The 14,859-nt window shown below is 37.9% G+C and overlaps 1 protein-coding gene across 2 annotated transcripts in view; it reads right to left on the bottom strand.

Annotated features, from left to right (window-relative positions):
- Positions 1 to 14,859, bottom strand: part of LOC124721125 (OTU domain-containing protein 5-like) — a 94,196-nt gene that overhangs the window by 5,061 nt on the left and 74,276 nt on the right. For both annotated transcript variants that reach the window (XM_047245941.1, XM_047245942.1), the window contains exons 5-9: positions 8,588 to 8,744; positions 1,797 to 2,008; positions 1,600 to 1,725; positions 1,214 to 1,487; positions 747 to 894 (exon numbers count right to left, since the gene is read on the bottom strand). In XM_047245941.1, the coding sequence (XP_047101897.1) occupies positions 747 to 894; positions 1,214 to 1,487; positions 1,600 to 1,725; positions 1,797 to 2,008; positions 8,588 to 8,744 (917 nt within the window). The remainder of the gene's footprint in view (positions 1 to 746; positions 895 to 1,213; positions 1,488 to 1,599; positions 1,726 to 1,796; positions 2,009 to 8,587; positions 8,745 to 14,859) is intronic.

Below are 14,859 nucleotides of genomic sequence, written 5' to 3'. Positions count from 1 at the left end.
AAGTAAGGTTTGCTTGGTACTTGAGTGACACTTTTATCACAAAATTTTCTAATCATTATCTGGTAAACATGATTGAAAATTGCAGGATAATATGTGATCACAACCACAATGCTTTCTAAGCTTCCTCCAGACCTTTTGAATAACCCCTAGGGGTTTACTCAAAAGTTGATTCCTCAATCATGGCTAATTCATAATGATCAGATGATTATTTTCACAAATTATTCCTCTTATTTGAAAAGATAGCAAACTCTAAATGCAACTAATCGTTGCAGCATGATTATTGTACAATAAAGTTATTAGTCTTATACTGATTAGTGTAACCATTACTTCATATGAAATGATATGAAAGACTGGAATTGATGGATCTTCTTAAATGTCTGAAAGGGACTGGCTATCCCAGTACATCACAGTGACAAATTGTTTAAATCCAGAACACAAACCTATTACAATGCAAGTGATGAAAAAATGGTGATGTCTCACATTTCACTTAATTTGATCTGTTATTTTATGCATGTCACAACTCCTTGCAGGTTTTGTGCTCTGTTTCCGGAACTATCTACACTTTTGCACTATGCTTATCTGCAAAAACTTTTGCTAATATATTTTAATAAGGCAGCTGCTTTTTCAATTAGTTTTAAGTAAATGATTGAAGAATACTTGTCTTTCTGCCACAACACACTTTCACATGCATGCACACACGCATGCTCACTGCTGACACTCTTACAATATGCTGAATTATTTGTTACCGTGATGTCGATGGTCGGTTACTGTCTATAGACTCTTGATCATTCATCTCTTCTGGCCCTCGTTGTTTCTTTAAGTTATCCATGTATTCCTGCTGTGAAGTAGCTAATACTTGTGCCAAAATGTCAGCATCTTCCCATTCAGTCAGCCCTGTAACATATCAGTTGAATAAAGTAAAAAAGATCTGATATCAGATTAATAATAGTGATGAATAATTCAGACAACCATTATAGACAATACTTTGAACACCCTACATGATGTAACATGCTTTTGCCTCCATATATTCTCAGGCATATGAGCCACCGTCATCCACTCCCCCTCCCCCCCCCCCTTTTCACACACACACACACACACACACACACACACACACACACACACACACACACACACACACACCTTTTCTAACATTTCACTTTTATGATCACACATATTCATAATTGAATTACACACAATCTCCATTTTTACAAACCAAAAAGCTCAGGCGACAGATGATTCATGAACGATGCTGTCTCCAACAGCTGAAACCCTTGGTAATGTGCAGCTCGCTTGTGGTCACCACATGAGTTATTGCTCTCAGATGAAGATGCTACTGCTGCATCTAAATGAGTTTCACCAGTCTTTGGAGAATTGCGTGTTAAGTCTGAACGCGGTGGTGATCCGTGTCCTGGAAATCTGCCTCTAGGAGATGACCTCAGTTCTGATGAAGTTACAGTTGCCGAGCTGCCAGTCTCTGTAACTGGAAGCTGCAACAGATATGTTCAATTATATACACAATTTTTTTTAAAAATTGTGTAATGTTACACTAGAAGACATATTTCTATACCAGAAGAAGTTTAGAACAGAAAAAACAATTACCTTTGATTTGTTTCTTTTCTCATTGTCTCGTAACCATTGTAAATAGCTCTCCCTAGCCACCTGCTCCTCTATAGCTTCATTTGTGGCTTCCCAGTCAGTAGCTCTTAGTTTATCCTCCAACATTGTCTGCAAATAAAAATTCATTAACATCTGTCTAGCAACAGTTAGATATATATTGTGAATATTAAATTCCATACCTGCTCAATGTGAAAATCTTCACTAACACTCACAGCTTCCTTCATTAAATTTTTTTCTGCTAGTCCTGGTGTGTAGCTAGGTAAACCCAAGCCAACACCTATTGTTGCTTTATAAGGATCAACAATGCTGTTATAGTGACTTCCACGGTGGTATGACAATCTTATAGGCTCATTATCTGTCTTGTGTTTTCCATGGAAGATATTTATGGGTTCTGAAAATGTTATTAAAGTTACGAGTTAATTTGTGAAAGCCTGTGTTAAAATTGATTTTTTGTGTGCGTGTGCATGCGCGCATGTGTGTTACACTTTTTAATATATCAATTAAAATTTGAATCTTATTACCTACTCCAAGTCAAAGTGAAATTTATACCTAACAGACAAATCAAGAGAACCAACAGAATTTTAAGAACATATCCAGAGTATATAGAGTAAAAGAACAAAGAAACTATAGAAAAAAAAAATCAAGAAAATCTAGAGTAATGACAGGGCAGAACTGTCAAAATATGAAAGACCTGATAAAACTGGAGCAACCACCACAAAAAAAGGAAACACACATGGTGTAAAGTGATGTGTGACAAAGCCACAGAATAAAGGATAAAAGCCTGTAAAAAATTTTAACAGCCAAAAAATTTGAAAAATGGGAAGAAATCATCAAGTTACGAAAGACTTCTTTGAAAATAATCTGCAGAGAAAAAAAAAAAAAGACATTAGGAAAATAATAGGTTTAAGGAGATGGAAGAGGATTTCAATAGAAACACAACAAAACTTAACAGAGCAGTCAGAGAAAATATTACAGGACTAGCGAACCAGGTAATGCTTCGTAACTGCTAAATCAGTGATATATCCTCATTTTCCTGTCTCTGCCCCTCTCCCTGTTATCCTTCCTCCTCCTCCCGCTCTCTCTTCCCACTTTACATTCATTTCCTTCTCCTGCCCACCCCAGTCTCTCTCTTCCCCGTCTTGCCCCCCCCCCCCCCCCCTTTGCATAATTTTAATCTGCAAACAGGTAGGATTACAAAGTCAGCCACAAGTAGAACTTTTCTGTTTTCTGTTACAACCAACCATGAGGAAGAAAATGAAACAACATATTGTTTTGCATATAACTTTAGTGTAAAATTATTTATAAATAAAAAAATATAGATGGGAGAAGCTATATGTCTAATAGTTTAAATGCCCTACTATTATAATTAAAACTCACTGAGAAAGAAAACAAAACTGCACATATCCAAAGCACAGAACAGCATTTTCTTTCTCACAGTGGGTTTTAACAGAAAACCTGTACATTGTTGTTTAAAAACTGTAGTCTATGTCTCTCTGAATGTCTGTTAGAGTATTATGTAAAAATTTGAAGCAAACTGGTCAAGAACTATGAGATTTTTGGTAACAACATTAAAACAACAACTTACCTTTATATAGTAGTATAGACACTACTGAGATTATGCTTCAAAAGGACAAGATGGAACACCGGATATGAATGTGAAAAAGAACTGAGATATTGGCACAGTACTTTTATACAGTACTCAACAGTGATATGCCGACATATATGGCTCAAAATGGCTCTGAGCACTATGGGACTTAACATCTGTGGTCATCAGTCCCCTGGAACTTAGAACTACTTAAACCTACTAACTAACCTAAGGACATCACACACATCCATGCCCAAGGCAGGATTCGAACCTGCAACTGTAGTGGTCGCGCGGTTCCAGACTGAAGCGCCTAGAACTACTCGGCCACACCGGCCGATGTCGACATATACTAACAGATTGAAAAACCAAAAACCTAACCTGGATTTCAAACCCCAACACACAAAGAAATCCAGAAGGTAATAAAATCATTGAAAAATAACAGAGCACATGGAGAAGATGAACCCATTTCAAAAATCTGAAAATCAGGCCATGAAAACATTACGCCCATAATACACAGTCATCAAAAATACCTAGGAAACAGGAAAGATAACAAAAGAATGAATGTCAGCCCCAATTCAATCCCCTCCAGAAGAAAGATAAAACAGACACCAATAAATACAGAGGAACTTCACTGCTACTCGTCACACACAAAATTCTGCCCAAAGCCCTGATAAATTGGCTACAGTCTCAGATAGATCCACAGAAAAAAGAATATCAAGGAGGGTTCAGGAAGGGAAGATCACGCAGTCCCGGAACACCACACAAACTTTATGACCTGGGTTTTCAGCACAGTCATAACTACACCTCTAAGCGGACTATGCCTGTCAGTTTGGGCTAGCTGTTTTGTGCCACACTTCCAAAACCTGACCTGCTGCCCAGGGAAAAATAAGCACTAATAGCTTGTTCTTGCTATATGTGCTTGGAAGTGCTAATCAACCTAAAAACATACTACTACTAATGGATATTATTGTTAGTCTGCAAATGAAGTAAATACTGCTATAATTTGTTCAGTGCACTGTCCTCTATCACCAATAAAAATATCTGCACTTATAACCCATGTAAGCTAAGGATAGCTACAGGGATTCAAATGTCCTGAAAGAAGGAAAGTGAAATTTATATAAAGGTCAGGATCTGACATTGCAGTGTACAAAAAATACTGTATCATTTTAAAGAAAGTCATTAAAATGAGAGGAATCTGCACATCCTGACAAATTAATACTGCAGAGGGTAAGATTAAAACAAAGGAGAGGACAACCAGTCTCCATCACAAACTACACAACAAGGTTGTGACACATTCACAAGTTGCAAGTATTTTTAAGAATCACTTTCTAAACATAGCAAAAAAGGATTAAATTGTTCAGTTAAAAAAGCAACAGAATATGCAATGCCTACTTCTCATGTTGGCAGCTGTTCTCAATTCAAATTCTGGAATATTTACTTCGCCTTCTTTGGTGGAGTAGTTTTGGAAGGCTTTGTTTAGTAACTCTGCTTTGGCAGCACTGTCACCAATAGCATTTCTATTGCTATTGCACAGAGAAGGCATTGACTGCGTCTTGCTGCCTGCATATTTTAATATATCGCCAGAATCCCTCTGTATTATCTGTCAGGTTTCAAGACAAAGTTTCATTGTGGAAACTATTATAAGCAACTCACATTAAAGTCCACGCTAAATTTAGAGTTTCTGTAAGAGATCATCAATCTTGGGGATTTTCAGTGCATTTCAATTTGGCATGCTTTTTTTGTTGTTTCTGCAACTGTGTTCCGACCCGTTTTGTGAACTAAGGGGGGTCAACTTCACCATTTGTTAATTTATTTGGTATAAATCTCTCAATTGCTGTTGATAATATTTCTTTGAATTCACGCCACATCTGGTCTACACTTTCACTGTTATTTTGGAAGGCATGGAGATTGTCTCTCAGGAAGGCATCAAGCAAATTTTTATCTGCTTCTTTTGAATAGGTTTTTTTTTTGTTAATTTATGGAGGATTTAGGAATTACGGTATTCAGACTTGCTACAACAATCATGTGTTCACTACTCCCGGTACCTGTTTTGATGCTCATTACTAGCTCAGGATTATTTGCTGCTAAGAGATCAATGTGTTTTCACAACACATGAATGGATCGCTAGAAATTATTTCTAGAGAATGCATTTAGCACAATTCTGGATGATGTTTTATGCATAACTTCAGTTTTAAACATGTATTTTCGCCAATGTATCAATGGTAAATTGAAGTCACCGCCAACTATAATTATATGAGTTGGGTACGTGTTTGAAATTAAGACTCGGATTTTCTTTGAACATTTCAGCAATTTTATCATTCGAGTTGGGAGGTTGGTAAAAGGATCTGATTATTATTTTATTCTGGTTGTCAAGAATGACCTCTACCCATATTAACTAACAGGAACTATCTACATCAATTTCACTCCAAGATAAACTACTTCTAACAGCAACAAACACTCCACCACTAGCTGTGGTTTAGCCTATCCCTTCTGAACACGTGAGGTCTTCACAAAAATTTCGGCTGAACTTATCTCTGGCTTTAGCCAGCTTTCAGTGCCTGTAACAATTTGAGTATCATTGCTTTCTATTAGGGCTTGGAGCTCTGGTACTTTCTCAAAACAGCTACAACAATTTGCAACTGTCATACTGATGGTTCCTACATCTACGTTCTTCCTTTGTTCGACCTACACCCTTTGAGGCTGAAACCCTTTCTGTGTTTCCCCAAGACCCTCTAACCTAAAAAACTGCCCAGTCCATACCACACAGCACCAGCTATCCGTGTAGCCAGCTCCTGCATGTAATTGACTCCTGACCTATTTGGCAGAACTCTAAATCCAACCACCCTATTGTGCACATGGAGGAATCTGCAGCCTACATGGTAGCACAACCATCTAAGTCTCTGATTCAGACCCTTCACTTGGCTCTGTACCAGAGGTCTACAATCGGGCCTGTTGACTATGCTGCAAATGGTGAGCTCTGCTTTCATCTCACAAGCAAGACTGGCAGCCTTTACCACTTCTGATAGCCGCTTGAAACCAGAAATAATCTCTTCCATTCCAAAGCGACACACATCACTGGTACCGACATGAGCCACCACCTGCAGTTGGCTGCATCCTGTGCTCTTCGTGGCATCTGGAAGGACCCGTTTCACATGGAATGATTCCACTGTGTACGTACAGGGAATGCAAATTGGCTTTCTTCCCCTGCTGTTGCTGTATAATGATATCCATACCTACAACACTAAAGCAAAAAGATCTTTATTACACATTATCAAAGCTATCACTGGCTAGGAAAGGAGTACTTTTCAAGTGTAGTTGCATATGAATAGGGCTGACAAATATACTCATTAACATTGAAACTAATCATGTATACACATCCTGTAAAGTGACTTCTTCCACACCAGTCTGATAAAAGAATCATTCAAATGATGCATGGGTCATTAACTAATCTAAATCACTATCACAGCAACAAGTGCCATCCTATGCTCTGACTTATATTCATGCTACGTGTGGCTGGAGGCTTGTTTCTCATACATTGTATGTATTATTGAGGTTGCTACCTTCTCCAAAATCCAACCAGTTACATGAAGTGCACCTTTCTGCAGAAAACATCAGTTTCAATCTTTGCTCTCAACTGGTATTGGTTAAGCACAAGCAAAGTTACTAATGATAAACAGCAGGCAGTGTTTACTATTCTCCAGCTCAGGAACCCTGGATAAATGAAACCAAGGTAGAAATAACTGGTCTTTCAAACATGTTCATAATTTAGCATCTCTCTCACCCAAACCTCCAGATGTCAGACAGACAGACTGATACAAAATGTTGTATACCAACAGAGTATCAACCAAAACTCCGATATAGTTTGTGCTACGTGCTGTCATCCAGGAGCATGTATGTAAATGATAAATAAATAGTAACACCTGACATAAGGAGCACAGGAAAGGCATAACTACAAGCATTTATCACCTATAGTTCCTGTGAGAAAGTCAGTAGAGCATTAGTTTGCTGTACAAAGGGTAACGAGTTTGAGTTTTACTGTAGTACATGTGAAACTGTTACATGGGACAACATGTTCCTGACATGTAAAAGCAATGTTTTATTGGAAGTCCACTTTCCCTTTATTTATTTGAAAAGAGCGAACCTATAGAGTACATTTGTAGTTTCACAGAATAAACAAACAAATGGAACAGAAAAATAAAGAAACAATTGCATCACATATGTGAATTATTATTATTATTATTATTATTATTTCTTTTCTTTCTCAGACATTATTATTATTATTAATACTTCCACACGTGATGTAACTGTTTCTTTATTCTTCTGTTTTGATTGTTTACGTTTATTCTGTGGAACTGTAAGTGTACTCTGTATGTTTCCTACTTTCAAATAAATTAAGTGAAAGTGGACAGCCAATAAAACATTGCTATGAACTCCAAACAGGCCTTTTACATGTCAGGAACATGTTGCCCCACACAACAGATTCACACCTACTACAGCGCAGAAACTGTCATGATGAGGGCTCAAACTCAGGACCCTGGGTATGACGATCTAATGCTCCACAGATTTCCCCACAAGAGCTCTACACAACATATGCTCACAATTATGCATTTCCTGTGCTCTGTACTTCAGATGTTACTTATTAGTTACTGTTTATGCATATTCTCCTGGACGACAGCACATAGCACCAACTATATCGGAGATTTGGTTGATACTCTGTCAATATGTGACATTTGCTACCAATCTGACTGTTTGACATCTGAAGGATTGGGTGTCAGAGGCACAAGCAGTGTAAGGGATACTACGGACATGATGAACATTACATCATCATAGTTTCACGAGTGATAAAGATATGCCCAGGATAAGTTTTACAGAGGGTGTTACCAAAAATCACAGTTCAAGGACATTGGTAGAGGAGAGGGTAAAAGGCTTGTTAAATTAATGAACTACTTTACATCCTCCCACGTGTTCACTTGTTATTCAAGTGCAGAATTACTTTACTAGTTTGTGTCAACTTTAGTAGATGTTATCTCTCTGCTGAGTAGAAGCTTTTGCTGTCATTATTTGATTGTAACTATATTTAGATTCTGTGCAGAGATCCATATTTCCAGGAACATAAAAATTCACAGGACAAAATAAAATAATCCCAATAAAGAGAAAAGCCAACAGCCATCAAGCTTCAACTTCCATTTACTATGTGGAGCCACTAACTACCTCTGTCGACAGTTTCAGAGAAAGAATAGTAATTATGCTACAGTACTTCTTGTGAAAAGGAAAGTTTAAGCAGCCAGGTCTTCCATCAGTAGAATGGCACAATAAATCATTCTGCGGATTGAGACTTTAGACAGAAATTACTCTGTTAATTTTAAAGAGCTGTTGGTGTCTTACCTGTTCCATAACAGAATACTTCGACAGTACGATTGTACATCTCACTCATTGCTTGCATCTCTATGTGATTTCCATGAACATAATCACGTCTCTTCCTGTTAACGTACCTGTCAAAATCCTCTGTGACGTAATGAGAGAAATAATCTCCGTTAGCAGCCTGGAAAAGAAAAAAAGGGGAAATTACTCTCTCTCTCTCTCTCTCTCTCTCTCTCTCTCTCTCTCTCTCTCTGTGTGTGTGTGTGTGTGTGTGTGTGTGTGTGTGTGTGTGTGTGTGTGTGTGTGTGTGGGGGGGGGGGGGGGGGGGGGGGGGGGGGGGCGGCAGCACTAGTTTGCGCGCATGACCAGCACTGCAAGTGAGAATTTCAAAAACAGTGTTTAAAGATTACAGTTTAAGGAGTGCTGAAGATCAAAACAAAACGGTATACCTGAGCTGTTCTCCTCGCATATTGCCTTACTCAAATCCTTGGTGCACTGCCAGCTTTTCATAGAAAAAATTATTTAAGCTGAACTGGTACGTTTGTAAGCTATCTTGTTGTGACAATAGCAGAGAAATAAAAGTACAAACAAAACTATGGATGCTAAAACAAATTACTTATAAGTCATACAAAGAAATTGGCTCTAACCAATGGTTCCATTGACTCGAAAAGCAAAGGCTACTCAGAAAGTGAACTAAAATCAGTGAAATCACTTCACTTCTTTAAATTAACTTACACCACTCTCAGTTAATTCCACCATCTGCAACCATGATTCTTTTCTTACCATGCTCTACATGTTCATCATCCAACAACTGTAGGACCTGTTCACTAGTATAAAATTGCACTCTTTTTGAACTTCAGTTGCAGAAACAAGAAGAACATTATGTCGAACAAGGTCAAAAAATAATTTTATGTTGCCTGACACTGATATTTAACGTTTTGAGGAGAACACAACTTTGCACCTTCTACATCCATATCCTTGTTTACAGCTACGCTTACATCTACCTCTACTCATATACTCCATAAACCACCTTATGGTGTGTCACTTCCGTCCTCTCCTGCTCCAGTTGCAGCTCTAATTTTACTTTCATGATCTTTTTGCTAAATGTAAGTGGGAAGAAGCATTATGTTGACTGATTTTTATACGAAAATACACTCCTGGAACTTCACAATGCCAAATGCCTCTCTTTCTGTGTCTGCCACTGGAATTGGCCGAGCCCATCCATGACCCTTTCAAACTTAATAAGTGAACAAAGTAACACAATGTGCTGCTCTTCTTTGGATCGCTTCTATTTCCTCCATAAATACTATGTGGCACGGATCCCAAACTGATGAGCAATATTCAAGTAACAGTCAAATGAGGGTTTTGGAAGATACCTCCTTTCTGGCTGGACTACACTTCCTGACAAATATTCCAGTGAATCTCTGTCTGCTACTTGCCTTATCTGCAATTAGTTTTATGTGATCATTCCACTTTAAATCACCTCATATGCATACTCTTAGATATTTTATAGATGTGACTGATTCCAGTAACTGTTCTGCATTAGTGTAATGATACAATAATGGGTCTTCCACATATTTATGCCCCAAATATTACATTTATGTTAAGGGTCAACTACCAATTTGTGTCCAAGCACTGACGATACTCTGCAGGTCTTCCTGCATTTCACTACCGTTAGCTTGTGCTGCGACTTCTTTGTACACAACAGCATCATCCACAGAGAGCCTTGTGGAACTTCCAGTGTTATCCACTAACTCATTTATGTATACACATTCCAGTCACATCAGCGTGGCCACCAACTGATGTTCTATGTCAGTGTGCAATAATCACTCACAGGTTGGAGGTGGCAGCACTACCAGTGGAGGGTATACAAAGCATGTCATGGAGATGCAGAAAACAGTGCAGTCATTCTGAAATTTAAAACTTTTTTGGTGTATACTTTCTATAAAATGTCAGGAGGACTGCCAGGTGCCTATAACTTACTGGTACAACATTTCGGCACTGTCTTCTGGCCACCTTCTGGCAAATACTGACGAGCAATACACTAAGATTCCCTATTTAAAATCCAGCTGGCACATGAGTGGTGTCCTAGTTGGTAATGCGCACATTGCTCAAGCACATGTACTTCTGCTGTAAATCTGTGCACTGCTCTGCGGATCTTCTGTGGTGGAAGCTTGCCTCTTTGATATCAAAACGACTGTCTTCACATAATAAGATCTCAGGATGAAGCCAATTATGCAGAGCACCATGTTTTTATATAATCAGGTTCTGTGCAGAATTTAACTGGAAACTGCCATCTTGATACATAAGGGATTCAGACAGTCTTATTTCCTCAGCTGTTTGACGTATGGAGCACAATTTTTGTTCCATTATATTTAATTGAATGACCAGTGGAAACACAGTGTTCAGCGATAGCAGACTTATTTGCGCGAAGAGGACGCATATGCCACTGATGTACTGTAATGCAAACCTGCAAAGAGTGTGTTGTTTGCCCTATGTAAGATCTGCTGCATCTACACAGAATCCTGTAAACACCTGCTCTGAGCAACTCTACATAATCTTTAACAGTTCCCAAAAGCACTGATATTTTGGAATGAGGTCGAAAGATTACTTTAATTTTGTATCTTCTTAATATTCTGCATATTTTAGCTGATACATTCTCAATATACAATAAACAAGCAGTTGTTTTGAAGGCCTCATTCTCTTCCTTGTTACGTTGTTTGTAGCTCTCTCTGTACTTGTTGACAATTATCGGTTGTTCAGGAACACAGTTTACAGGTGTTCCAATTCACTTTCCAGGCTATATACATCTGAAATAGTATGTGTTCATTGGTTCAAGGTCTTTAGAATTCCCATCATGTTTTGTGCATAATGGTGGCAACCAGTAGATTTAAATAAAGGTCAATATGAGTGGCCTTTCTAAACACTGAACGCCAAATTGTGCCCTCACTCTTACGTCACACCAAGACGTCTAAAAATGGCAAGCAACCATCTTTCTCCAGCTCCACAGTAAATCTCACTTTTTTCCAAGTATGGAGTTCAGAAAATGAAGGAACTCATGGAAACTGTCCATGTGGCCAAACTATAAAACTGTCATCAACATATCGCCAAAGTACTGTCGGTTTTGAAATAGCCAAGACAAATGTTGGGTTCTCCAGTTCTTCCATGGAAGATTTGGGGCTCAGTTATCAGTGGAAATACGACTGTGTGAATCCCTTATGAATCGAGACAGCAGTTTCCAGTTAAATACTGCATGGGAGCCGATTACAGAAATGCTTTGCGCTCTGCATAATCGGCGCTGTCCTGTGATCTTACTGTGCGAAGACAATCATTTTGATATCGAAGAGACAAGCTTTCACTATGGAGGGCATGCAGAGTGGCACACAGATTTACAGCAGAAGCACATGTGCTCAAACAATGCATGTGCAATGCCAACTAAGATACCATGCATGTGCCAGTGGGATTTTAAATAGGGGAGCTTAGTATTGCTCATCAGTATTCACCTGAGGATGGCCAGAACACTCTGCTCCAAAATATCATACTAGCAAGCTACAGACATTCAGCCATTCTCCCAAAATTTTATAGAAAAGTGCAGTCATCATCATAATGCGTAAACAGTGTGCGTCATCTGGCATCCAAATAGGCATGATCTTGGGCTATCGGGCCAAGAGTGGAAGCATTTCCAAAATAGCTAACTTATCTGCTGAGCCCGAGTTTGAATAAGGTCATGATATATTACCATCTTTATATTTTTAATTCAATTAGCTACAATTTTTTTTATTTCTTGTTGATGGTTCACAACAAGCTTGTTTTGCCACATGTGCCATTTTCAAGTGTTCCTGTTGACATTACATTTATATATATTTTTATTCTATGTCTATTTAATAGTACTATGAGTTTCTATCTTACATAACATTTGTGTCTAGATGGGGTTACATCCATAAAACATCTTGCAACATAAGTTATTTTAGGTACTACATTGTTAACATAGGTCACTTATTTACTTTCTATAGAAATTTGTTTTTGACAGTTATCCATTTACTTTTTCTATTATGTCAATAAAGTTTTCCAGATAATTTTTGTGTTTGTTTAGGGTGTCATTTGGATCTACCTCTGTGTGTGCATAAATTTCTAGATCTTCCAAAATGTTCACGGTTTGACCTTTCGGTAACCAGTGTAGAATTTTCAAAGCACTTTTGATTGTGTTCATTCTATGATTTTTGTTTTGTAAGTGTACGTAAAAACTGGATTGATCACTTTCACAAGCTTTTGTGTGGTCTTCAGATCTACATCTACATCTACACACTGCAAACCACCGGGAGGTGCACGGCAGAGAGCATGTCCCACTGTACCAGTTATTAGTGTTTCTTCCTGTTTCATTCTTGTATGGAGTGCGAGAAGAATGACTGACTGAATGTCATTGTGTGTGTAGTAATCATTGTAATCTTATCCTCATGATCTCTATGTGAGCGATACATAAGGGTTGTTGTACATTCCTAGAGTGCTCATTTAAAGACAGTTCTTGGAACTTTGTTAACAGACTTTTGTGGGATAGTTTATGTCTATCTTCAAGAGTCTTCCAGTTGAATTCCTTCAGTGTTTCTGACACACACTCCCATGGATCAAACAAATCTGTGACCATTTGTGCTGGCTTTCTCTGATACTAAAACTTCTCCCTGTTAGTCCAACGTAAAAACTGTTGCAGTCACCACAGGAAATGCTGTATGCACCTGAATTAGAAAAGATAGGGATGTTCCTCTTTCCTGATCTCATCTTTCTTTGTAAGTTATTGATAGAGTGAAATGCTAGTTGTACTTCTTTGTATTCCTTAACAATTTGTTTATTTTGTGAGATATGTTGGCTATATATGTTGTTGGTACATATGTCAATCTGGCTTTGGTTTTGCCCAATCTTTTCAATGTTACATCTTTATGTATGTTGTCTGCTTTAGGTTTAGTATGGTCTTTGTAGATTTTGAGTAGTATAGCTGGCTCGAAATTTTTTTTTGTGCTAAATATTGTAGTGATGTAATTTCATTTTTTATTGTGTGTTCTTCAAGCGGTAAATTTACGATTCTATTGATCATCAATTTAAAATATGCATACTTACGCAACCTGGGGTGTCAAGAATTTTTATTGATGATGCCTGTAGTTTTGGGTTTTCTGTAACTTTCAAATTTGTACTGATTATCATCATTGGTTATTTCTACATACAAACAAAGTTGAGATCAGGAAAGGGCAACATCCTTATCTAATCCATGTGTACACAAAATTTCCTATAATGACTGCAATAGTTTTCACATTGGACAAACAGGAAGAAGTTTTAGTATCAGATTTAAAGAAGACACAAGAGATCATGAAAGCAACCAATCAAGTTTTTACCTACACTAAGTAAACAGAAACCATAGTGAAACATAATCGAAAACACTTTCAAAATTCTACATAGGATATCAAAAGATAAAGGTTTAACAGTCTGGAGGAACTAGAAATTTATCCACACAGAAATACGTATCAGAATGACATTCTAAACAGACGGACATCAAACGTAAAAAATATCTGTAAAACTTTATTGGCATAATAGGCAAAGAAAAGGGATGAACACTACACAAAAAACAACAAACAACATTATGATTGCACATCTACATAATACACAATATCTCTAGCAGAAAATATTTCTGACTACTTAAGATATAACTTACTAGTTAACATAAAACATCATTGGAATGCTCTGTCATTTTACAGCTGTCAAAAATTTCTACAGAATTTAAGTGTGTGTCCAATGTTAACAGTAAAAGAACTGGCTTCCCAAGATGTTTTAGGTTTTGTTTTGGTATAAGGTACAAAAACAACTAAGACCATACACGCCATTGTGAGAACCATAGAACACAAACACGAAGGAGGAGTTACAAGTGACTACATGGTAAGCCTAATCGACAGAAGGAAAGACAGCTGAAAACAGGGACTTTCTCTTGGAAAAAAGTCCATAAAATACACCATAGAGACAACAGAGGTCCTGAACTGAAGATTAAATGTCCTTCGCGATATTGTTATGATGGATAAAAAGTAAAACGAGGCTGATATCTGTGTATCCTTGCTAAAATGGCTGATAACTCAAACAGCAGACATAAATAAGAACCCACTGACAGACAGCAACACAGAGATTGGAAGGAATGGAAGAAGTAACGGGTCGAGGTAGGAGGACTGCAGCCGTGTCAGTGGCCTCGTTTACCATCAGACCAATGTGATTAGGGACCCACATAAACATCACAGTGGCGCCATCAAGAGTGGGCAAGTGAA

The sequence above is a fragment of the Schistocerca piceifrons genome, chromosome X, assembly GCF_021461385.2.
Source record: "Schistocerca piceifrons isolate TAMUIC-IGC-003096 chromosome X, iqSchPice1.1, whole genome shotgun sequence".
NCBI lineage: Eukaryota > Metazoa > Arthropoda > Insecta > Orthoptera > Acrididae > Schistocerca > Schistocerca piceifrons.
The sequence above is the reverse complement of the archived record's forward strand: the minus strand, read 5'-3'. Positions and strand labels throughout refer to the sequence as shown.